Here is a 26,986-nt window from a genome sequence, read left to right on the forward strand (position 1 = left end):
GAGTCAACTTTTGCTCTTACATAGACAAGAAAAGGGTTTTGTAAGAGCTGTCCAATCTATTACTACATAAAGCTCACACAGTGGTATTTTCTCCCTCGGGCCAGGTCTGCTTTAATGATCAGAAACCCAAATGCAGCCTCCTTGGAATCATGCCAAGAGACAAATCAAATTTTCTATTTTATTTGTATTCTACTAACAAATGCATGAGCATGCAAAGGAAAGCCAGCGAGGGAAGGAGGAAAGAGTAGATGAAATACTGAATAAATCAACACACCAGGGCATTAGTCTCTAGCCAATTACATTTCTTAGTCCCGGACATTGTACATTCATTTGTCAGGATGGTTTTCTAAAGGGAGTGGCTGTTTCTTTCATAAATACTGTACAAATTTAACAAATCAGGAGTAAATCTGTGCAAATATTAGATTCAGGTAGGTAGCTGTGTTGGTCTGACACAGTCAAAATAATAATAATAATAATAATAATAATAAATTATCCAGCAGCACCTTAGAGACCAACTAAGTTTGTTCTGGGTATTAGCTCTCATGTGCATGCATACTTCCTCAGATGTGCAAATATTAGTTTCGTTCCTGAGTGATACCCAACAATAAGAGTATTTTTTAAAAGCCAGAGGAGTACTTTTTTTGCCCCCGGCCCCCAAATCAGTTATTTTTAGGCCCAAATTATAGTAAATTACACTACAGAGCTCTGATACAGGGCACACTGCAATGATCTTTGCACTGGATTGGACAAGATAGCACTGTCCTGCCTCCAAGTAGGAATGGGTGAATATGTCAGTTTTGGTTTCTCTCAGTTTACCAGGCTTAAATTCAGTCCAGTCAAACCTCTGTTCCCAAACGCCTCCATTATTTTGGCTCCCGAATGCTGAAAACCCAGAAGTAAATGCTCTGGTTTTCAAATGTGTTTTGGAACATGAACGTCTGACGTGGCTTCCACTTGAGTGCAAGAAGCTCCTTCAACCAATTGGAAGCCATGCCTTGGTTGTCAAATGTTTTAGAAGTCGAACGGTCTTCCAGAACAGATTAAGTTTGACTATATCCACATTTCCATGAGTTTGAAAAAAGCTATTGTAAAAGTCTTTAGCATTTTGCGGTAATTTCTCCCATTACACACATTTTTGTATGACATTTTACCTAATATGTACATGGTCTGTCTAACACAGTGTTCAGTCAGCAGTTATCAGTTAGCATCAGTCAACAGATATTGAGTTCCAAGAAGCTGCATCTCCAATAGAGCTGGGAAATGACTCCTACCTGAGGTCTCAGAGAGCAAAGTCAGTGGTACAAATTAGTGGTGAGGGAAAGAAGAGGAATTGCCACAATGGTCATGGTTTGAAAAGTGGTCACCCAATATCCATAACTTTTCATTTCGGCCTTCAGAGTTCATGTGTTTTAGCGTAGTAGCCTCCAACTTTTTCAGATCCAGTATCTACCTTGAAAAAGCTATAGACCCATATTTCTTACCCATTCTCTCACTGCTCCACAACACTTACCTTTAGCGGAGAATTTTTTGCTTCAGGGAATTCTCTTTCATCAAGTCTCACCCAGCGCTGCATAAACTGCTGGACCATTGGATTGTCATTATTAATAATCTGAAATCCAGTTACATTGGCACCTCCTTGTACCACTCTTTCCAGTGAAATATCTGTAAAACCCTAGAAAGACAAAATAGTTTTTTTGTTTTGACCTGGAATCAATCTTGCAGTCTCCATCCTAAAGCGACACATGCCAGGAACAGCTTAACCACTTTATCCTGCTGGGGGTATAAACTGTTGCTGACTTTCAAGTTGGAAGAGAGAGAATTAGAAATACATTCATTTTTTTTTTTTTTGGAATACAAAAAAATAACTGTTTGAAATTCAGAAATGCAGTATAGATGCATAAAAACATAAGAAGAGCCTGTTGGACCAAGCCAATGACCCATCTCGCCCAACATCCTCTTCTCATAGTATCCAACGAGATGTCTACTGGAAGCCTGCAAGCAGGAGCTGAGCACAGGAGCACTCTGTCCACCTGCGATTTCCAGCAACTGGTACTCAGAGGCATATTGCCTGTGACAGAGAAATAGAACATAGACATTGTAGCTAGCAGAAGGACCTACAATTGAAAACAGATGGGATGCAATTATGTGTCTAAGCCTTATAAATAAGCATCACCTTATTTAAGGGACTGTTGTCTAAAAATTCTGTATAGGTGGCACCACAAGTGCAGTTTTCTCATATGACATCAAATATCCTCAAGACTGTTGGGGTGGTTGCAGTAGCAGGGGGACATTTTTCCACTTATGGTAGGAATGCCCTCTGGCATCCAAATTTTAGATTGACATATTTGAAGAAGTATCAATTTATTTATTTTTTAAAAAAATGTCCCCTCCAAGCCTCCCTGCAACTCACCCTTTTGAACTTGTGGGATGATCAAACCACATCTTCCCAATCTATGGAATTTCTTCTTAACATGGATGCTGGCTGCAAGACAAACCTCTTTGGCCCAGAAATGGAAGACACTACAGAACTAAACTCTTGTCATAGTATAAGGCTATGTGGACCCTGGCTATTGTAAAGAACTTTTCTATGCTATGTGGACTCTGGCTGTTGTAGAGAACATTTCTGTGCTATGTGGACTCTGTCTATTGTAGAGGACATTTCTATTCTGTTTGGTGGGATTTAATTTCTTACGTGTCGAATTCAAATATACAAAACTCTCTTCCCCCACCAAATCACAACTTTTTGCTTTCATTATGCGTTTTGTTGCTTTTATTTTTCTACATTATATGCTCTCTATTTATTAGGAAAATCCTACCTTTTTACCTCTCCTATGCTTTATAACCTTGATTATGCTCTTTCCTGTTTATATTTTTTATTTTACATTAACCAGGCCCTTTTTGTGAATGGTGAGTGGGAAGAATTTAATTGATCCAGATTCAGTAATCCCACATATACACTTAAGAACATGCATTGCTGTATTTAGCCAACTTCTACAGTCCAGCACCTTTTGTAAGGGTCTCAGCAAACAGCGTATGCTTGCAGGCTGGCCCTACCAAGGCTGCGTCTATGGGAGGAGCAAGACCCTTTTGGGGTATTGATGCTGCGAACACCTCCATTGCAGGAAAATAAACCATGTATCACAAAGACACCACAGTCTGTTGTGCCTCATACCCCAAGGAAACATGAACCCTGGGTAAACGCCTGGAACCCCTGGAATCTCACACCGCTCGGAGATTGGGGTGGCGTGCAACACATGGGAAGTGGAGAGAAGACTTTCAAAACTCTCTCTCTCTCTCTCTCTGTCTGTCTCTCATGCCATAAGAAGAAACCCTTGGGAAAAACCTGTTATAAAGTACATGATAAAAATCAGGGCCGGCCCATTCATGAGGCAAAGTGAGGCAACCGCCTTGGGCGGCAGGATTCACAGGGGCAATAGATCTGGCCTTCAAGGAATGCATCCACCACAACCACCGCCATGGTGGCAGGAACAACTCCAGCACACCTCAGCAGGGCTCCTCGCATGCCACCTCCATAGCAGCCTGCTGGCCCCCTCCCATTAAAGAGGAAATGGTGGGGGTTGCTTTCTGGGGTCTCCTGGGGTCTACACCTATCCATGATTTAGAGTGGGCCCCCTTTCCCCCAAGCAACAGCCTTTGATTAACACTTCAACCATCAAAGGTTGATTTGATGCCCCCAACCCAACCCCTGTTCCTGATGTAGAACTTTAATCCCTGCTTATTCCTGGTGTATATCTTCACTTTCCCCTTGCTCCCTGTGGTTCACTTCAGGTGCCAAAATGTCTTGGGCTGGCCCTCTTAAAAATAGACATACACAGGGCACACTATATCTAGTTATTTAATATATGAAACAAGTTATATCTTACTCTCTCCACAATAAGCTTTAGATGTACTGCCTGGAATTGGACAAATGAATTGTTAAGCAGCTTGACAACTTGGCAAGATAGAATTATGGATTAACTTTGAGTCTTCATAACAACTGTAAAATAACCAAGCACAATGTCGTACTTCTTAGCAGTGAGGTTGAAGCATTATAAAGGAGATCTGGATTCTCAGTGGCATAATTTGAGATGAAATACAAATTATGAATTAGTTTCAGATTATTAGGGCAGGGAAGCTTCAGTAAAAAGCCAAGAGGCAGTCACTGAGAACAAATGATTATGACATCCCAGTTCTAGTATTGTTCCAAAGCCACACAGCAAGGGCTGGGAAATACATTCTGGCCAGGATTCAAATAGGTGCTTTAGAAATGCCTTGAGCTTTGCACATGCTCAATGGAACCTTTTTGAAATGTCCCTTAAATACAAAAGAAATTTGCCAAGATTTCAGTCTTCACTGACTTCCTATTCCCTTCTGGGCTCAATTTAAGAGAGGATAACAAGATCCTGACTGGATGAGGCCAATAGCCCATCTAGTCCAGCATCCTGTGCTCACAGCAGCCAACCAGATGGCTGTATGAAACCTGCAAGGAGGACCAGAATGCAACAACCTCCTCTCCTGTGGTTTCCAGCAACTGGTATTCAGAAGCACACTTCTTCTGACTGTGGAGAGAGAGAGTTTAGACATCATGGCCAGTAGACATTGAGGGCCTTATCTGCCATGAATTTGTCCATTTTTTGTTAAATATAAAAATGTCCTCCAAGTTGGTGACAATCACTGCTTCAGGCAAAAGGGTGAATTCCATAGTTAACTACTGTACGTGCTATGTAAAGAAGTACTTCAATTCTCATAGTGATTTGTCAATCCCTCTTCGCAGGGAACTCTAAAATTGTAGCTGTGTGAGGGGAAAAGGGGCCTCCAAACAAATCGCAGCCCCCTAACAACCTACAGTTCCCAGGATTCTTTGGGGGAAGCATGACTCTTTAAAGTGGTATAATGATGCTTTTAATGTATAGTGCAGACAAGGCCCTAGTCACCCACCTCTAGACTTATTCTAGATTGTCAGCGTCTTTTGAACTGGACAGAGGGCTCCAGATACAGCCTGAATTGCTTAGGGTTGAATGTAAGGATTGCTTCTTGTGATCTGGATAGGATGTATTCATCAGAAGCAGCTCACTGGATTGGGAAGGGCTGCTAAGCTAGCTTCCTGACTTGTGTACCACTCTTGCTTTTATTGGGAGTGAGACGGTAAAGTGTGAGGTGGTTTGAAACATTAATCCTGGGAATATGGAACTAGCTGCACACAGTTCATCAGATTCTAGTGACCATCCTTCAGTTTGCTTGGGCAATTAGGAATGGCATGACTTAAAGGTCAGTATGTTATTTCCCGCAGTCATGCTAAATCTCCTACATTGATAAATAAATAGATAGAGAGAGAGGGAGGGAGAGAGAGACAGAAGGTCTTACCAGATTAGCAAGCATGTAGTGATAACTTCTGGAATGTTTACTAAGGGTTGCAACCTGTATAAGGGATAAAGAAAGGGAAAAAAAGACACATAATTTAGCTGCAGGTAATTCCACATGAATAAAAAGGCAAGCATAAGGTGATGTTGACTTTGAGGCACATGTGCAAGGATTTCTGTGGTGACCCCTGCTATTCACATTGCCTTCCACACAGGGAAGTGTTGCACAAAAGCTCACAACAAAGGACTTCTCCCATGCAAATTCCGTTTTTGAAATGAATGGAACCTTGTGCTGGAATGCATCTGATGGTAGATTTTCTACTTTGTGATCATGTGTGCCTATTCCCCAGGTCATATTAGCCTTGCACAGATACTGAGAATGGTGAGGATTCATTGACTGGGTATAGAACACATTGTTCATGAAAGCAACATATTAATCTCTTGTCTAGTCTTGCATAGATCTCTGCTTGGAACTGCTAACTGCGAAAGAAACATGGAGTCTATATATTTCTGGGGTGGTGTTGGTGGAAGGAACACCTTAAAGCGAATCCTGCATGGAATGCATCATAGGAACATACTGAATCAAACCACTGGTCTATCCACAGCCGTATTATCCACAAACACTAGCAGTGGCTCTCCAATGGTTCAGAAAGAGTTATCTCCTAGCCTTAACTAGAGATGATAGGATTGAACTTGTGACCTTCTGCATGCAGAGCAGATGCTCTACCAGGGAACAATGGCCGTTCCCCAACTTTTGTCCAAGTGACACTTCTTACTTTCCTTACCAAGATGGAATCTCAACAAGCTCTCTTGGCAACCTATACTTAGGGCACCTTCACAAATGAACATCCATTGCTTGGTGATAGTGGCATCTAAGTGTTGACTTGTATCTACAGAACAGGCAAAAGACCACAGACAAGGTTTCCATATCTCCTTGAGCCACAGTATTCCTGGGAACCTTGGAAGTTCTTGGCACAGAACAACACAATGACTCAAGTTATGCGGTTAGGTTTCCATGGAGAAATCTCCCTGAGTTGTTAAGGAATGAGGCATGTGTTGTTAAGTACTTTAAACAAAGCTGTTCATCCTTTCCAGAGATTTTGCCTCTGCAGCACTCTCCCTATGTCTTATTGGTCAGCAGAGAGGGCCAAAGCCTGTGCCACACTCACAGGTTCAAGCATAATGGATGACCAACATCCAGCCTGCAGTCCAAATGTGATACCTGGAGACCACACCAGAAATATGTGTAGGAAACAGGAGAGTCTGCTCTGTAATTTTATCTCTTTTTTTGAATCTTGCATGTAGTATATATTTATACACATGCATGTGTAATGCAGAATTGACTAAACTTATGTGTTCCGTAGGGACGTGGGTGGTGCTGTGGGTTAAACCACAGAGCCTAGGGCTTGCTGATCAGAAGGTCAGCGGTTTGAAGCCCCACAATGGGGTGAGCTCCCATTGTTTGGTCCCAGCTCCTGCCAACCTAGCAGTTCGAAAGCATGTCAAAGTGCAAGTAGATAAATAGGTACCGCTCCGGCGGGAAGATAAACGGCATTTCTGTGCGCTGCTCTGGTTCGCCAGAAGCGGCTTAGTCATGCTGGCCACATGACCCGGAAGCTGTACGCCGGCTCCCTCGTCCAATAAAGCGAGATGAACGCCGCAACCCCAGAGTTGGTCACGACTGGACCTAATGGTCAGGGGTCCCTTTACCTTTACCTTATGTGTTCTGTAACTGTGAAGTTAGACAAAATTGTAAACCCGTGGCTCAACAGTAGATGTTGCATGCAGAAGGATTCAGGTTCAATCCCTGGCAACTTCAAGTTACAAAGGCTGTTAGTCCTGAGACATTGGACATCCTTTGCCAATCAGAGCAGTCAGTACTAGCTAGATGGACCAATGATCTGTCCCCAAATAATCTACTTTTATATTTTTATACAGACAAGCGATGGGAAACCTGGGGCCCTCCAGATGTTGTCAAACTCTAGCAGCCATCAGCCTCAGTCAGAATTGATGGGACCTGCAGTCCAAGAAGATTGGAAGTTCACAAATTCCTAATCTCTGATATGCGCAGATTTTGGTGGCATGATCTTAAGAGATGTTCAAATGCATAACAGATGGACGAACAACTTTTCGAAATATATACTGGAAGGCAAAGTTACGGTAATCATCAGAATGAAGTAGTGCTCATTTAGATTTCAGAGACAGATAATTCTACTGAAAAAAACCAGAACCTGCACTACCTTTCCCTCTGCTTCTACATAGAAAATGCCATGTTAAAAAAAAAAAAGAAAAAAGAAAATGCCATGTTATTACATTTAGTTTGTCTTTGTCTTGCCAGGATTAAGTGGGAACAATCTTTTGCAGCTGCTCTTTGAATGTCTGCTACCCACACAGCCAAATCCAGTCATTTCTATGTGCAAACTGCAAACAGTTCATTAATTACCCTCTATTTGGTAAAGCTGTTTTGAAACTAAGGCAGGACTCTGCTCGTTGATGGCATATCTGAGTTTTTTTTTTTTTTTAATGATGTGCTCAGCTGCACAATAAGAATACCAGGAATATGTTAACAATTGCACATTCACATATACACTAGGGTTGCATATGTCCGGGATTTCCTGGACATAACCAGAATACTGCAGCAGTGTCCGGGTGCAAATCAGGGGAAAATGTCCTGGAAAATTCATATGTATGGCAGCCCATGCTGGCAGGGCTGTTTTGTCGACTTCCCATAAAAAATAGCTTTAAAAGTGGATTTATTTATTTCTTTTGCATTTTTGCCCCAAAAGCCCAACAACTTTGCCAAAAAAGGTCAACAACTTTCACTGTTTGAAATATGGCAACCTTAGCATACACTCCCTGAAAGTTTCAAAGTCAGTAAAGCAAAGTGATAAGATAGAACAAAAGATGGTTGGTGTCAACCAAACCAATAACAACTTGCAGAGGTCAGAATCCTTTTTTCTTTTTCTTTTAAAAAAGGGTTGATTGACTTAAAAGGCACTCCCAAAAAATGAGGAACTAAGGTATACAGGAGGTATTGTAGAAGAGACCAGGCCAACTGGGTGCCTCACCATACATTTGTGGTAGCACAGGAGCCAACCTCTTGGGGCTGAGGTTGCTTCAGCCCCCCAATAAAATATTTCAGCCCCCCCAATTGATGGACACTGCCATTCAAATGGTTTGTGCATGCTGCAACTTGTGATCGATTGTGCAGGGCGGGTTCTCACCTGGGTCTCCCCCAAATTTTATTCAAGTTGGCACTCCTGGCACCCTGAAACTGCACCCTGAAAACTTCATCCTTATTCTACTACGTCTGTTCAGTTCATTGCTCTGATATTGCCCTGCCCAGCCCTGCCTTGCTGGGTCCGTGGCACAGGGCACCTGACACTCTGTATAGCTTCTGTGAAATCTAATAGATTTCCTGCAGAGAGTCTGAAAGCATCATGTGGTTATAAGATCACTGTGCAGCAGCCGCCAAATCCCTGCTTGAGAAAATAGCAGCATTTCCAGAAGAAATTTATCAGGTTTTGTTTTATATATGTGGTGAAATCGAAGCTCGTTAGAGGGAAAATGACTTAATTAGGCCCTAATAGTACTTTTAGAATTCAGCACATCTTCCTAGCCTAGAGCTAACGGCATGTAAGCCTGAGAAAACACTGCAGCAATCTGAATGGAAAGAGAGGCAAGCTTATCAGAACCAATCAGCCACACTGGCATTGGCCCTACAGGAGCAAATGAATTTGATAATGCCTTTCCACAAAACAGAAATACAGAAGCAGAACATATAAATCTTGTCAACTGTGTATACATTTTTTGAGTCTAGCAACCTGGAGGGAAAACTGACAGAATTGTTACAATGAGAGCAGAGAATCTTTGTTCAGCTCCTTAGCCTAGCCAGCTTATTTATTTTGATTGTGCAAGACAGGCAGGTAAACAACAACATAAGCCTCTTTCTTTAGCATTAACCCTTAAGAAATTAAGTACAGTGGTACCTTGGTTTAAGAACAGCTTAGTTTATGAACAACTTGGATTAAGAACGCTGCAAACCCGGAAGTAGGTGTTTTGGTTTGTGAACTTTGCCTTGGAATAAGAACATGTTTTGCTTCCTGTTGAGTGTGTTCCATTTGTAAATTGAGTCCCCCGCTGCTATGGGAAAGCACGCCTTGGTTTAAGAATGCTTTGGTTTAAGAACAGACTTCCGGAATGGATTAAGTTCATAAACCAAGGTACCACTGTACTTCATAAGAAATCTAGTGGTAAACACAAATGATCTGCTCACTCCCCTGCCCGTGGATGATTGTCATAATTTCCGACTTGTGGGTGTTTTATAGAACTGTACAATGCTGGTGCCAGCAATGGGTTGGTGTGCCTCATGGAGCCCAGTGGAACCCCGATCTTCCTCTCCAGTTTATGGGGGTTTTTTCAGAGGAAAGAAAGAGGTTTTTTTAATCATCGGGTTATAGAAACTTTGTGGTGTAGAGTCCAGTTGCTCTGCAGCCCTTGTGGCTTTTCATCCTCCCTTCCCTTGTTGATGCTCAGTACCAGACACTAAACTCTCATCTCAGAAGCTTTCTAGCCACCATCTTTGCTTTCCCTCAACACACTTGGAATTCCTGGGACAAAGATGGGCCTCTGAGATGATGGAAGTGTGTCTGTTGCTGTTAAGTGGTATGGGAAACACCAGGACTGCAGAGAACTGTATCATTTACACAATCTTCTAGAAGAGAAAGGAAGAAAAGCAGATATGATGGAGTAGGCCAGTGGAAGTGGGGCATGGAGGCCCCTCCTGTTCTGAGGGCCCACTTTGGCCTAGTGCCAGCCCTGGAACTGTGTCTACAATAGTTTTATTGAAGGATATAGGATAGACACTGTGAATGCATTTTTTTTAGCTCCCCGGATCTATCAATGCCTAATGATCCATGCTTATCTTTTAAAACGAGGGTTAAACCATTTGCTGCAGTGTTTTCTTTTTTCTATTTGCCGCTTCCAAAGGTGACATTTCAGATATTCCTGAGCCCATTATATTTTTCCACCAGATAAAATATCGAAGATGACACACGGCGTTGCTAAAGATTTTCGTGGGTTTTGCAGTAATTGACAACTCATAGAAATATTCCTCTTAAGCAGGGGTGGCAATGAGAGATCGACCTGCTCCAATGCATTTTTCTCATTCTGCAGAAGCACCATACAATGAGGTACTTTTCCAATGGACAGACAGCAGTTTTTACGGGTTACTGAAAATGGTTATAAGATGCACCCACGTAAGCACAGTCTTTTTTCTTTATTTCTTTGTTTTCACTAGAATCTTCTGTGTTGTCTACCATTTTTTGTTTTAGTTCATTATTTTATTTTAAAAAATGAATAGGCTGCTCTTCCTTTATGACTGCAGTGCTAAAGGTGGCATCTAGCAAATAGCCAAAATGTGCATGTAACATTCACATTGAAATTAAGGCATTTAAAGAAGATTTTTCTGTATGTTAGGCTTTCTAAGCACTCCTGTGTTGTTGTTTTTGAGACAATTAGAGTAGACCTCCCCAATCTGGTTCCTGCCCAATAATTTGGACAGGACTCCCATCATCCCCAACAATTGGTCATGCTGGCTGGGGTTGATGGGAGCTGTAGTCCAATACTCTAGGGGTGAACCAGGATGGTGAAGGCTATAAAAGAGGATGAGATCAGCTGGGCAAACTTAATATAACCCTGGGGAATTGATCAAGAATGGGTTTCATCTAAGGCAGCACTGTTTCCAAAAATGTTATTTCTGAGATAATAGCATTCTGCCCAGCTGTGGTTTTAGGAAACCTAACTTACAACTTCTCCAGGAGCAGCAAGTAGGGTGTAAAATGAAAGAGAGCTTTCATGTCAGGGCACTTCCCGATGACCTATTTATTGAGCATTCATCCCGATTTGTTTGTGCAGGAGATTATACGTTGTCAGCTATTTCGTAAGCATTCTTTCTGATTTGTTTGCAGACATGTTAGATGACACTGAGTGTTATCCCACATTTTTCAGCGCATTTCTCCCATTCTTTAGCTTAAAAATCCCAATGGAGGAAGCAGGCTTGTTGTATAAAACTTCCCAATCAACTAAAATTATGCAACCTGATTTTGCTGATATGTGATTGCATCTTACTTGGAAAGGGGGACAGTTCAGAAAACTTTGGATAGTTCCTGGGGAACTTTCCCTATTACTCTTCCTCAGCACCAGGAAAAATCCCTGTCTACTTAATTTTAAATTTTATATGCCCATCTGCTGTTAAGGGGGCAGAGTTAATTCATGTAGTTGGCATCTTTCAATGGGAGCCCTTGAGCAACTCATTCACTCTCATCCTAATCTACCTCACAAAGGTGATGTGACAATATAAGGAAAGCAGGCTATGTAAGTTACCCAGAGGCACTGGAACAAACTGTGAGTGCAATACAAATACATTTAATAGATCAAGTAAATGGAGGATTGCTCCTTGGAAAAAACCTGAACCATAACATGTAGTGGTTGGGGTTTTCACCCACTGGCAGATTTACTTGCAAGGAAGCAGCTGGGTGGTGCTGGTGGCAGCTTTGCCTTTGCTCACATGAAATTCACGTGCCACTTTTTCTACATAGGAGAACCTAGAACTATATGAAGTATAACACAAGAACCAAGTGGGACAAAGAACCAGGAGGAGATTTTCACCTCTTTGTTCTGGACACATTCATTGGAAGGAAGAGCTGTTGCAGAATAGGAAGCTGCTTTCTACTGAGTCAGATTATTGGTTCAGCTAGCTTAGTACTGTCTACACTGACTGGTAGAGGCTCTTCTGATTTTCAGTCAGGGATCTTCTGAAATCATTCTTGGACAGGCTGGGGATTGAACTTGGGATCTTTTGCACATGGAGCAAATGCTCCATCTACCAAGCTACTTGGAAAAAAGCCAATTCTTAGGGCATTATCTTATCATTTGACATTGCCATGTTTTCTTCTGCTTTCTCCTACTCAGTTTAACCAAGTTCCTCTCCCCCCCCCAGAGGTTGCCTTGGAAACTAATTAAGGAGTGACTCTGCTTGCGAGTGAAGTTTCCACCCCAATGCTTGAGTTGAGAGACAGATGGAGAAATTAAGGTAATGCCTTAAAAAATAACAACATGTATGATCTTTCATTTTAAGCTGAACAAAGATGTAAATGTTAGGACTGGAGCACAGCATTTGCTTGCATGGCAACACTGAGGTTTTTTTTAGGCTTACAGCAGGGGTGCCCAGTGTAGCATCTGTGCCAGTGTGCCCACCACTACCTCAGTACATATCCCTTCAAAAGCCCACAATGCACAGGAAACAGTTTGCTTTTCCTGCTTGGCCATTGTTTGCACTCGCTCAGTGTCTTTCCTTCCCCTAAAAAATGCCAACATTTTATTGGAAGCTAGGATTGGACAACGACCCTCCCTTCCATTCTGAATGGAGGGGAAACAGTAAGAGCTTCTCTCTGTGAGCAAGCACAGTAGTGGCTGATGTAGGAGCCCATTTTTAACTGATGGGGTGGCTGATACCCGCACATACCTTCACAATTTTGGGTATGTTTTTTTTTCTGCTGTTTTTCCATTTTGCAGCATTTTTTGTGCCCAGTTTGCTTGCATTGGGTGCTGCAACAATGTTGAACAACAGAAGGTGAGAGGAGGCACTGCACAGGGCAGCTCTGAAATTTTAAAGCCAGGAGTCTGCCATTGCCATCCAATGTTTCACAGGTGAAAACAGCCGTGTGTCTGTGAAGCAGGGGACGGGTTGAAGCTCAGTGCTAGAGTAACATCTTTGCATGCAGACAGTTTCAGTTTCATTCCCCATCATCTCCATGTAGGGCTGCACAAGTCCCATATGTGCAGACTGGGGGTAGCCCTCCAGACTACAACTGATGTAAATGCAAACAGCACTGCATATATTTCACAGGAGCATTCTCGTTTGCAGCCCTATATCTCAACTGTCCATATCTACCAGGGCCTGCCTCTATTTTTTCTGGCACCTGCCTGTACCTGTTAAATCACAGTTTCTATATTTTCTTTTGGAGGAGATGCGGGACGTGAGTGGGAAGGGCCATAGCTCAGTAAGCTTTGTAAGCAGAAGATGCCAGGTTCAGTTCCTGAAAACTCCAGGCAGAACCAAGAGAGGCTCCAAGCTGAAATCCTGGAGAGCTTCTCCCACTCAATGTGGACAGTACTGAGGGTGAAGGACCAAGTATCTGACTCAGTATAAGACAGGAATGTGCTCCTTCCTTCTATCCACATTCACATACTAACTGTTGTTACTCAGGGCCCCATGACATATTGTTATACTCCATCTACTACATTCATTAGAAAATGTCCTTTACTGTCCCCCCTCACTGTTTTAAAAGTAGCAATGAGTGTGTCATGTCCTCCTTTAAAGCCTTCAAATCCAAGTGATTGTCACCACCTCTTTTTGCGGCAGCACATCTCATAAACGAGTTAGGCACTGGGGGAAGTGACTCCCTTTGTTTATCCTGACTCAGTCACCAATTAGTTTCAATGGGTGAATCCAAGTTCTAGTGCTAATGAGATAGGGAGGAGAAACCTCTCCCTGCGCACTGTTTCCACACCATGCAAAATGAGCCACTCCCAGAGAAGACTTCTCCCATTATGCCTCTGCAGAGGAATTCAAGTTAGCCATGCTGGACATTGTCTTACATTGATTTGGGGCCTGCCTTGGTCTGCATCCAAATAAGGCATTCTGGGCTTGATTCACAGAATGGCTAATTCTAGCTTTTTAAATAAATAAATAAAATCTTCAAGACATAAGAGTGAAATGAACCTCCCATTTTTATTGTCTAAGAAATGGTGCCACAGTGATCAAGAATGTGTGAAAGCACATGCTAAACTCATTCTCCAGAGGAAGCGAAATGCACCAACAGCATATATAATTCATTTCAATTCTTTTGCTTGCTTTCCTTTCCTTTGGCTGGGTAAATTCTCTTCTAAGCTTAATGGAAAAAAGACAATCCAAAATATGCAAATCCAGAGTTATCCCACCCCACAGTGCTGCATTATCAGCCAAACACAGTTGCCAAGAAGAAAGGACCTCTCCTTTCCCCTTGACTATCCCTACTGCAGAGATCTAAGAAGTGTTTAAAATTTCCCTGAGATTGTCTTATTTATTTATTTATTTATTTATTTATTTATTTATTTACCTTGTGTGGTGATAAGGAGTTGAGCTGGAAATAAGGAAGCAAACACTTTCAAAGAAAGAAAATGTAAATCACATAGCAGTAAACCCAGGGGTACATCAATCCTGACTGGGAAAGCAAGCCATGGCTCTTAGGGCAATTGCTACCACTAGGCAGAATGAGTTGAGCACCTCAGGTGGAAGATAATAATAATAATAATAATAATAATAATAATAATAATAATAAATAATTTATTTATACCCTGCCCATCTGGTTGGGTTTCCCCAGCCACTCTGGGCGGTTTCCGATAAAAGATTAAAAATACATTAAAACACCAGTCATTAAAAACTTCCCTAAACAGGGCTTCCTTCAGATGTCTTCTGAATGTCAGATAATTGTTTATTTCTTTGACATCTGATGGGAGGGTGTTCCACAGGGCAGGCACCACCACTGAGAAGGCCCTCTGCCTGGTTGCCCGTAACCTCACTTCTCTCAGGAAGGGAACCACCAGAAGGTCCTCAGTGCTGGACCTCAGTGTCTGGACTGAATGATGGGGGTAGAGATGCTCCTTCAGGTATACTGGGTTGAGGCTATTTAGGGCTTGAAAGGTCAGCACCAACACTTTGAATTCTGTTCGGAAACATACTGGCAGCAGTGGAGTGGCAGCAGCATCCTGGCTATTAAGGACAGAGCCCTTGGGAACAAGGCCAAAATCCCACATAGACCAGCGTCCTATTCTCACTGTGGCCGATCACAAGCCACTGGGAAGCTTGCAAGCAGGTCGTGAGTGTGTTTCCCTGCAACTGGGGTTCAGAGACATACTGCTTCTGACAGTGGAGACACAGCACAGCCTCAATGGCTAGTAACCATTGACAGTCTTGTCCATCATGAATTTGTCTAATGACCCTTTAAAGCCATCCACGTTGGTGGCCATTGCTACTTCCTGTAGGAGGGAATTTAATACAGTCATGTCCGCTTCATGTTACGTTCTTTCAGGATATGTCCTGCGGTGACCCGGAAGTACCGGAAAGGGTTACTTCCGGGTTTCGCCGCTCACACATGTGCAGACTCACAAAATGACAACATGCGCATACGCAGAAGCGGCAAATTGCAACCCATGCATGCACAGACGTGGGTTGCGTTCTTTTCATGTTGTGAACTGGCTTCCGGAACGGATCCTGTTCACAACCAGGGGTACCACTGTAGTTCTAAATATCTTGATGGCACCTGATTGGCGACAGCTCTGCTCTTAGCCCTGCTTTGACGCCAGTCCTTTTGGTACTCATTACGAATTTGCTATTAGAGGAAGTGATGCCTCTAGGAAGCTTGCAATCAGCTGAGTGAAACAGCACCCTTCCCAACAACTGGCATTCAGGCACATACTGCATTTGACAGTGAAGCAATAGCATGGTGTCTCTGATCCTGGAAGTAGCATATGGTCATCATGCCACTGGTAGCTGTTTCCACCATGGATTTATCAAATCCCCTTAAAAACAAATCCTAAAAACAGCTTCCGGGTTGGCGCCTCCGGCAGTGGCTGAGCTCCTCCGATCGGGAGGAACTTACTCCGTGAAAAACAGGGTCTGACCGCCACGGCGAAGGCAGAGACCCATTGAAATCACAAGCGGGAGAAGCTTATGAACCTGGGATTCGGCTGGCACGGCTGGCACCTTTTGCGCCTCCCCTACTCGCGGGGAAACCCTGTTTTGGGGATCTGGAGTGACATGGGGTGAGTGGCATGGTGCTTTGAATCGACTGCTTCTTTCACGGAGTGAAGCCGCATTGCTGTTGCTGGCTTTTTCCTGTGGACAATTAGATTTTAAACAACTACCCGTGAGTAGAACGGAAAATTGGATCTTTAAGTACCTTAATTTGGCGCCGAAGCGGGAAGGTCATAAACAGGAAGTCCGCCTTCCGCTTTTGTAAATAGACTGAAGCAAAGACGTTACAAGCTAAAGTCTTTGAAAGCTTTTGACAAAGGATTAAATCTCCATCGGTTAAAAATACAAAACCCCCCTTGGAAGCAGGTGAAGAGGGGGGAAATTTTGAACTTAGTAAGCCTGCAGGAGTGAGGGGGAAATCAAATTACCACAGCTCTGAACCTGGGAATGGGCTGCCAGATGACGCTTGGGGAAAGTTTATTGACAGAACGGATTTGACAGCTAGCTAAAATAAGAGTAAGATACTGTTTCCATTGTCCTCTTCTGCATTTAAAATGGAAGAAAAAGTAACTGAAAATCGAAACTATGGTTATTGCTTGAGTTGCGCTTGAAAGAACTGATACAAGTGGAGACTGTTTCCCTCTAGAGGGAGCCTTTGAAATTGTTATAGGAGTGTAACTGGGAGGTCTCCAGCTGCAAGATAAGGATTCTGAGAACCAGAGATTGACCTTGGACCATTCAAAATGTTGATAGGAGAAGTTATTGTGACTGCATTATGTAAGATAAACTATTTGCTGGAAGAGCTTCATAAAAAGACGGATGACATGACTTTTAAAATTGATAATTTGGAACAGAAAGTGACTAATTTGAGATAAAAAGCGAGCACCAACACAGAAATAATTCAGGACCTGGCACAGGAACCTACTTTGGCAGAACAAATGGTGGAGGAAAAGGAGAAAGTCGTTGTTCTTGAACCTAAAATAACACAAGCGGGATCCTTAGTTCTACAGAAGCAAATTGAGGACTATAAATTGAGGCCTTTTATGATTGAATCTAGAAAAAGCCAGATTTTGAGGATTGGATCCCTGCTTGGACTGAAGAAGGAAAGTTGGAAAGATCCCTCTATCCAGGGATTAATTGACTTTTGGGACATGGACTTGGATTTGGAGGAGATTGAAGTTTTGGGGGCCTTTGGATTTGGAGGAATCTTGAAATACATCCTGAAACACTGTATAGACCCTAGCTTCAACTATGGAAATTTGGCTGAACTGTCCCGAAGGAATAAAAGTAATGTTAGGATGGAGTTCTCTCGAGATTTGCTCTCTAGCATTAAAGAATATGAAGAAGATCTGCAGAAGGGACCTGGAAAAGAGTTAAGAGCCTCAGACATAAGATCTCCAGGTTGATGGACTATATGGAATTGACAGAAAGGACTGGCAGAATCCGAAACCAGGGAGAGGAGTTGATGGAAGAAGATTGGAAAATTTAAAGTTTATATATAGAAATATCACAAAATTAATGAGTGATAGAAAAATGGTGGATTGACATTTTATGGATTTAGCAGAAATGTTATAAGGAGTTAAGCATATATAAGTATTTTAGTTTTAATGTTAAAATAAGGTTAAAAAAATATGTTATTTATAATATGATAGAGAATAGAGAAAGATGCAAAGGATCTGCTGAAATAACTAGTAGAAGTGGAATACAAAAAGGGAGGTGAGAAGAGGTCGAGGAAACAAGGGAATGATAGAAAGATTATCGAAAAGGGGGGATGTATTATTTTATTTTATTTTATTTTATTTTATTTTATTTTATTTTATTTTATTTTATATTTTATATTTTATATTATTTTATTTTATTTATTTTATTTTAATACAGTGGTGCCTCGCAAGATGAAAAGAATCCATTCCGCGAGTCTCTTCATCTTGCGAAGCAACCCTATTAGTGGCTTAGCGGATTAGCGCTATTAGTGGCTTAGCAGCTATTAGCGGCAAAGCGACAAAGCGGCTAAGCGGCTATTAGTGGCTTAGCGGCTTAGAAAAAGGGGGGAAAGCGAAAAAAATCGCAAGACTCGCAAGACGTTTTTGTCTTGCAAAGCAAGCCCATAGAGAAATTCGTCTTGCGAAGCGCCTCGAAAAACGGAAAACCCTTTCGTCTAGCGGGTTTTTCGTCTTGCGAGGCATTCATCTTGCGGGGCACCACTGTAGTTTTTGTTTTGTTTTATCTAGGGTTAGGGTTAGGGTTAGGGTTAGGGAGTGGGTTTGGTTTAGTTTAGTTTAATGTGTTTAGTTTAATGGGTTTAGGCTGTGTTTTGTATTGTTTATATATTGTATTGTATTGTCTTTTTTTCTCTTTTGTTTTTTCTCTTCTGTCTTTTTTCTTTTTAAAAGTAATAAATATTATTTTTTTAAAAAAACAAATCCTAAAAACAAAAAAACCCATCTAAACTCGTGGTCATGACTATATTCTGTGACAGTTCCATAGTTAAACTCTACTCCTCATGGGTGCTGGAGGCCCAATTCAGATGTAATAAGAAACCATTTATAAGAACTTAAGAAGAGCCTGCTAGGTTAGATCAAAGTTCCATCTCATCCAGTCTCCTGTTCTTACAGTGGTCATCTGAATATCTACAGGAAGCCCACAATAAGTGCAACAGCATTCTCCCCACTTTTGATTCCCAGCAACTGGGATTCATGTGCATACTGCCCCCAATAGTGGAGGTAGAACATAGCCATCATGGCTAGTAGACATCGATAGCTTTATCCTTCACTAACTTTTCTAATCCTTTTAAAAAAACCATCCCAAGTTGGTTGCCATCACTGTTATGGCAATGAGTTCCATAGTTTAACTATACACTGTGTGGATAAGTACAGTGGAACCTTGGTTTCCAAATGTTTCCGTTGACGAATGATTCAGAACTCAAATGCCCCAAATGCTTCCATTTTTGAATGCTTCTGTATTGAGTTTTTTGTATTAATTTTTCCGTTTTTAGGCTTCCGTATTGAGTTCTTGGTTTTTGAATGTTTTGGAACTCGAATAGTCTTCCGAATGGGTTACATTTGAAAACCAAGTTTCCACACTATTTTCATTTGTTCTGTCTTGAATCTTCCAACATTCAGTTTCATTGGAGTTATCACAGTTTTAGTATTATCACAGACTTCTCCTTGTTCAGCGTCTCCAAGTATTCCAAGTGCAGGCTTACAATACTTCAACCCCTTTCCTAATGATCCCTAAAATGCACTTTTCCCAACAGCTGCCACCCATTTTTCACAGCTTCTATTTACAGGGTTGACATCTTCATGGAGCCATCTAATATGCCCCCAGGGTCTTTTTCCTGGTCCACAGTAGTAGAAACCTACTGCTTCTGATCCTCCTTCTAGAGCAACAGAGTGCAAGTCTGTTCCCTCTTCTCAATATAATTTTAGTTTTTCCTGGGTGCGTTCAGGCATGTGATTTATTGCATTAGTTTTATGAATCAAAATGATAGCACTTCTGTCCCAATTTCCAATTTCCTTTTTGTACACTTTACTTGATTAAAGAACTGCATCCCAACTTTCAGAGGAGTATGAATTTTAAAAGATGGCTGTGTTTCTGTTTGTGTATTTTTTCAGAAAGCGAGAATTAAGTAGGCTAGTCTTTAAATATGAACTAAATCATATTTATCCCCCATCCCTACTATCAAACTTGTGCTGACCACCAAACCCTTTTAGGGTTCTATGTAGCAGGTGTGAGCTAAATTCATAACAGTTATTTCAGATCCCTAGTAATACCAGGAATCAGTACCATTGTTTGGAAAGGATCCTGTTTCAGGTCGAGAAACCCACAGTTCCACTACATCTGTATGAAAGGATCAGAAGATAAACCTAAAGGATCTTCAGTGTAAATCAGAAGAAGAATACAACCAAGGATGTTTATGGGTAATTCCCAACTATCACCAAAAAGCCAGCTTTTTGTAATGCAATTCAACATCATGGCTCTCTTGCAATGTTCCTGCTAAGCTCAAAAGCAGCAGGATATGACCCAAGCACCCCAGTTACCCATGCAGATTCAACACACAGCTTGATTGGAGCTGAATGCTGTCGGAACCAATTCACATCTTCAGCGCTTCTCCTGAACTGCTTATAGTGGGGAGGCTAGTTTGCCATCAGTCAATAATGGAAAATTTGCTCAGGAAAATATGCTAATGCTCTGTGAAATTTTAGGCAGCAAGCCTAAGCATGCTTCCCAGGAATGAAAGCCCTGCTGAACTTAGGGAGACTGATTTCCTAGTAAACAAATTTACAGTTGGGCTGCAGTTGTGACTTTCCATTAAATTCCAAGCTGTAAAGTCAAATACTAGATTCAGTAAATTGAATTCTTCATATATTATTTAGACAGCGCCATGAGCGCTGATGACATTTCACACAAAGTACAAGAGGACAACCCTGGTGGTTCATAATCTATCATATGGTGCACTTTTAATCAAATGATTTTATTCCAAATTGCCACAGATCAAGCTTTAAAAACAGTCCAGTGCATATTCTGCTAGCCCTCCCCCAACCTTAAAACAAACAAACAAACAAACAAACAAACAAACAAACAAACAAACAAACAAACATAACAGCCCTCTCTAACAACCCTATTTAGAAATAATGATCTCAAATGCAGAGTTATGAGAACTGTCTTGTCACAACAGGGCACAATTGGGAAAGGACCATAGCTCAGTGGTAGAACATGCTTTGTATCTTCATTCCCCAGTATCTCAAGGTAAGGTTTCCCTGAAATCCTGGAGAGCAGCTGCCACTCATTGTAGACAACATTGAACCAGATGGATTAATGGTCTAAGAAGAAAGCAGCTTCCCATGGGAGTGAAGTCTTCATTCAGGTCTGCAGGGGAGGCCTGCTCCTGAGAGCCCATATTGGGTGCTAATTAGCTCCTGGGTCTCATGAGTTTTCCCCAGCTGTCAGCACAGCCACATGGGATAGGAATCACCCCCAAGGCCAGAATGCCAGCACTACATCCCTCCACCATCATGCCAGGCTATAAAAGCCATTGCCGGCAAAAAGGAATAGGGCTTTTTGGCTGAAGATCAAGGTAAACATGCTTTATATAATGAATGAACAAAAAGTGATGGTGCAGTAAATTGTTACTGACTCACCCTTGCACGTAAAAAAGGGTTAAAGTGAGCCATGAGCTCATGTTGCCAGCGAGTACGGCATGGCTTGCTCCTAGCAGCTTTTGCCTCCTTGTCCCCCCCCCCTTTTTGTTTGTTCTCTGAACTCAGCAAATGCTGCATGTAAGTGAATTGAATCTCTGTAAAACCCTGTATGTTCGCTAACCCAACTAGTGTATGATCCTTTTGGTAAGAAAACCAAGTACATTTATTTTTAAGTCATCTGGAATCTTTTTCATCTTTATTTTACTGCCAGCAGATGGAGACTTGTTTGATGCAACTTCTGGAAACTCTATGAGTAAAACAGTCACTTATCTGCAAAGCTAAGTTTCTGTGATTTCAAATCAAATCAAATTTTATTAAACGGTCACAGACCAGGTTAACTCGTACAGCTAGTCAGCAAAAAATAACACCGGAAAAACAAAGGACAATTTCAATACAGATTAGGCCATAACAGCAATTTAAAATTAGACAGCATAAATAAAATTAAGTGTTTGCCTTCACCTGCATATTGACATTGGAAAGCTCTTGTTTCCTGCGCCTAATAGCGGCTACACAGAATTTGGCAACATTGATCGTAATTTCAGGGACCTTATCTTCTACCAAGGCTCTCATACATAGGAGTTCATTTTTAAGCTTTTGTAGAACTGGGGCAATAAAGGTCAGGCGTAGGTCCTCGTAATAACTACAGTGCAGCAATACATGCAGACTTGTTTCCACTTCCGATGAGCCACATGGGCAAACACGTGACTCATATGGTTTGCCCTCATATCTGCCTAGCAACAGGGCAGAGGGCAGAACGTTGAATCTGGCCAGGGTAAAGGAGTGTCTGTACTTAGGTTTTTGTAAATCAGCCAGATAATTTGCGGGTGAGAACCCTCTCCCAAAGTCTCTAATTGTGGCATGTTTATCCATTTTGCCCATATGCCATTGCAGCTCTATGTCCCTAATGCGTTGGAGCACTTGACTTCTGGCACTCTCATATCCTGCCGCTAGTTTCTGTGATTTATTCTGGCCTAGGTATTTTTGTGGGGAATGCTTGTTTAAAGGTGGATAAGAGCCAATATAAATCTAACAAAGTTTTAATGTGCTTGGAAAAATCACCATTGTGCTTAACTCTCCTTTTGGAGAGTAGAATCTCTCCCAAATCTCTCTCCCCAACATAAATTTCTTCTGAATAGGCAACAGTGGTGCTGCAGGCCCAATGCAGGATGGCTCAGAATGCTTGGCAACAACAGCAGGCAGCCCAATCCTTTAATTCACACATCCGGTAAGGTGGAGCGCAATGTGCATTATGTATAAAACTGTTGCACAATGATATGCCCATTACAAAAAGGGAACCTACCTGTTCCAAAATGGTGTTTATTCTTTCAACCTCGCAGTCGATCAAGTATCTTTTCTCCTGCCGCTTGTCCATTTCCTCAATGATTGCCTTGAACTCCTGAACATCTTTTATGCTTCCCACGGATCGGGCAGTCACTTGCCAATTATTTTGCACGGCGGCTTCCATAATTGCCTGAAGAATGGAAAATCCTGGGGAAAGAAAAGGGGAAAGAAGACTTAAAAACAGAAAGTCTGGGGACAAGTTGATTTTAAAACAAAGAATGAAAGAAAGCTCCTGCTTCATCTGGAAGCAGCTGCAGTGTTTATAACCCAGTAAAATTAATGACCTGCGAGCATTCTGTGAACAATAGAAATTCAGTTGTAATTTCCCTCCTGCTTGTAGTAACCCTCTGGATTTAGCAGAGTTGCCAAGACATAGAGATTGTCCATGAAACATTTAACACGTGCCTTGACAATTTTCAAGTCCATTCATCCTGCTGCCATAGACCAGGCAAGTACACCCACACCCACAGACCCACACCCACACACCAACGAAACTGTGTAACTTCCTTTAGATGACCTCATGTGCAATCAGCTTGATGCTGCAGAGGAAATCTATTCCAGACCGTGGACCACTTCTGCGCAACCTTCCAGGAATCACATGCCAGAGATGGAAAGGTGGGCAGAGCAGTAGAAGTGAATGTTACTTCAGTGCAGTACAGATACATGTACACCCCTCTTTAGCCTCCATCCAGTCAAGTTCAAGGGCGCCTTCCAGGTTGGGAAAAACTGGAGGGTGCAAAGCAAGGCTGCTAAGGGCTGAGACCTAGGGAGAGGGAATGTGGCTTGGAGAAGGCATAGCCTGAGGAAGTTTCCCCATCCCTGGCCTAATCAGCAGCCCAAAGGACAACTTGAAAAGTTCTGTTCACACCTTCAAAATATGCTCACTGAAATTGTGAGGATCATGTTTTCCACCCTAGCATTGATCTTTGTACATTCAATGGAAGGTGTAACAAACTACAGCTCCCAGGATTCTTTGGGGGAGACCATGACTGTTTCAAGCGGTATGATACTGCTTTGAATGTATAGTACAGGTGGAGCCTTATATTACATGAAGTAGTTTCCGTTTGACATTATCATATTTCCAAGGTGGCACGGAGCAGTACTGGAATTCATTGGGAGGTGCGGTCTGGCCCATAACTAGCCCAGACTGAGCTCTGCATAAGGAGAAAATGGCAATTAAAATATTGTGGCAATTATCTCAAGGCAAGTAATGTAGACATGTGGTTTTCCTGGTATTCAGAGGTGTGTCCCCCCCTTCATGTACTGCATTTCTTTCTTTTTTTAATGGAGAATGTAATGGCATTAAATAACACCTTTAAAGCTCATATTAAGGTAATATCGACTCATTTAACAGCTTCAGCAGAGCAGGGAGGCAGCATAAAACGAACAAAGAGCAGCACAGTGGGAAATTTACGCTTGCAAGTGGACCATTCATTCCTTGTGAACAACTGTGGCTGGGACGTAGACTGAATTTAAGCAAACTGCTGAGAGCTAATTGTGGAACAGCTGGGGAGAATAATCTCATTCTTGAAGGCTATCTGCATGGAAGCTTTTTTTTTTAGGGGGGTGGGCTGCAATCTTGCTATGGTCTCTTATAGCAGGAGGGCAATGTCCCCTGACTTCATTTAAGAAGCCATTATTTACTAATGATAGGGATTCAGTCCAGGGCTGTGGGTGGATTTAACAGGCCTCATCTGCACTTTATTCTGCAAGCAGTGCCATACCATTTTAAACAGTCATAGCTTCCCCCAAAGAATCATGGGAACTGTAGGGTTCTTAAGGGTACTGAGAGTTGTTAGGGAGACCCCTATTCCACTCGCAGAGCTACAGTTTTCAGAGTAGTGTAACACTCAGACCCTCTTTTCAGGGAATTGTAGCTCTGTTAGGGGAATGGGGGAATGCTTCCTCACAACTCTCAACACCTTTAACAAACTACGTTTCCCAAGTTTCTTTTTGGGAAGCCATGAGAATCTGAAGTGGTATGCTGCTGCTCTCTATGGGCTCTGAGTGGCTGGCTAAACCAGGTGAGGGTGGACATTGGGTCTCAAACTCTCAGTGAGTTAGAGACTTCCCCTGCATGTGAAGACAGGCTCCGGTGGATTGAGCGGATGAAACCCATAGTGGGTCCAATTGTTAAGACGGAAGTTTCTGCATGTGCTGTGGAGGTAAGTGAGGGGCAGATCAGCTCATCAGCCTGGGAAGGGAACCCAACTAAGAGAAGGAAAACTCTGTTCAAAAACCTCTGCTGCCTTGCAGGAATTCTTTGGAAGAAGAAAAGGTGAAGGAGTAAACCCTAAACAAATCTGGAGTGGAGTTCCTAAAATGGTTGGATGGTGTCATGTATGCCTCCTTCCAGGAACTTCTGCAACCAAACTGGTGCCAAATGCATTGCATTGCATCCATGAGGCTAAGAGGGTTGTTTTGTTATCTGGGCAGCCCAGGACCTCCATACACACTGCCCAGACTTGCACACTGTGGAAGGTCACTTTGGTGCTGCTAACATAGCAAAAGCAACATGAGAAGCAGCAGTTCTGAGTTACCGCTTTCTGTATCCACAGCAGGCACTATGATTCTCCAGCAGTTTGACTTAACCTCTGGAGGTGCACTCCATTGCCTCTTGAAACAGATGGATGCCAACAATGCCTCTCTGTCCAGCCTGTGAAACTCTTTCCCAAGCTACACACCAGTTGGGCTCACATCACTGTGTAGAAGCCAGCTTACTATACAAAGGTAACTTTTATATTTGTTGCTCTGTCCACTTCTGCTTCTGGCCAGTGGTCCTCAAAAGGTCACCCAGAAGGAAATGTAGGCCCTGGGCTGAAAATTACTCCTCACATTACCTGGTTTACAGGTTGGGTTGTCTGCCCTTTGCAAAAGAGCTTCAGTCCAGGGAGTTCCCAATGCAGCATCTTTTAAATATAACTTCTGAGCAGGGCTTTCTGGTTCCCTTAATGATGTCCTGACTTTGGTTGCTTAATGCTTCTTGAACGTTCTTGAGTTCGTACGTGTGCACTTTATTGCCGTACAATTAATACATGCTGTGCTTGGGAATACAGTCTGGCTTCCCCTCTCCCCCGAGACCACTGAAAGAGAGGCATTTACATATGTATGGTACAATGAACTCAGCCTTCCTTAACATCATATTTTACAAAGATGGCTGTGATGTCTGAGGCAGCATTACGATTCAGCTACATGCTATAGAACGAGCAGGTACAAGGCTTGGGTTAGCAGACAGCTTACAAATGAGACATTTTGATAATTGAAAACTCCAAGTGCAATTAAAGGGAAATTTATGCCGGTTTTGTAAGCTAAGTGGGGGAAAAATTGGCCTTTTATTGCTTTTGCTTAAGGAGTGTTTAATATTGTACATCATGTCCCTAAGGGAACCTGCCAATATACCTGGAGTCTTGCTTCACTGCCACACAGCTGTTGTATGCACTCATACTTTCCAAAATTTCAGAGACAAGATTCTTGGGGAGGCATAGGTCAGTGGTTAAAGCTAGGTCACCAGCCTTTGGGGGCCAAAGGGCATGTTTGCTAACTGGAGAAACATGCACGTCACAAGTAGGGATGGAAGGATCTGTCTGTTTAGATTCTCTCAGCTTTCTCATTTTACCAGTCTCAAATTCAGTTCCTCACACATTGCAGCAATTTGCAGATTATTTTTTTTTAAATGCACATGAACCACCAGCATTTTAGTGTGAATTTCTCCCAACTGACATATTTTTATATGTAGTTTTGACTAATGTACACATTTTTGAAAGCAATTTGCCTGAATACAATTAATTTTGGTGTTATTTTCACTATTATCTTCATTTTGCGTACATATTCTCCTGATAGGTGTGTTTTTGAGAGCTTCATTACAGTTTTTTTTTACAAGGATATAGCTATGTCTCAGTTTCAAAAAAGTGCAGATTTGATAGATTTGACTTTAAATACACATTTCTCCCCAGCCTTAGCCACAAATCTCCCCCTCCCAGGAGATAAAAAAAGCCTTATTTTGGCCAAAGAATTCTTTGTGGAGATGGGACCCTGAGGACATCAAGGATATGTGTCCATGTTGGTGACCCATGGGGGAAAAATACCCTTTGTGTTGCTGACAGCTTCTGTACAAAGATCTGACAAATCTGGAGGAGAACCAATGGAAACAGGAGTAATCAGTGGCAACATCCATGCCACACATTTAAGACACATTGGATAAGGTGGAGCAGAATACAGCCCTGATCTCACTGGGGAAAAGTCCCGAGAACTAGTTTGTTAGATGTGTAACTCTATCAGGTGTAACTCTA

The 26,986-nt window shown here is 42.2% G+C and overlaps 1 protein-coding gene across 3 annotated transcripts in view; it reads right to left on the reverse strand.

The window, feature by feature from the left end:
* The window catches only part of GRIA3 (glutamate ionotropic receptor AMPA type subunit 3), a 210,227-nt gene that overhangs the window by 97,663 nt on the left and 85,578 nt on the right, over nt 1-26,986 (reverse strand). For 2 of the 3 annotated variants that reach the window (XM_079962761.1, XM_079962760.1), the window contains exons 4-6: nt 22,657-22,844; nt 5,365-5,418; nt 1,511-1,672 (exon numbers count right to left, since the gene is read on the reverse strand). In XM_079962761.1, the coding sequence (XP_079818887.1) occupies nt 1,511-1,672; nt 5,365-5,418; nt 22,657-22,844 (404 nt within the window). The remainder of the gene's footprint in view (nt 1-1,510; nt 1,673-5,364; nt 5,419-22,656; nt 22,845-26,986) is intronic. The other variant, XM_079962759.1, reaches the window with a different exon arrangement.

Source organism: Podarcis cretensis, assembly GCF_951804945.1.
Source record: "Podarcis cretensis genome assembly, chromosome: Z".
Lineage (NCBI taxonomy): Eukaryota > Metazoa > Chordata > Lepidosauria > Squamata > Lacertidae > Podarcis > Podarcis cretensis.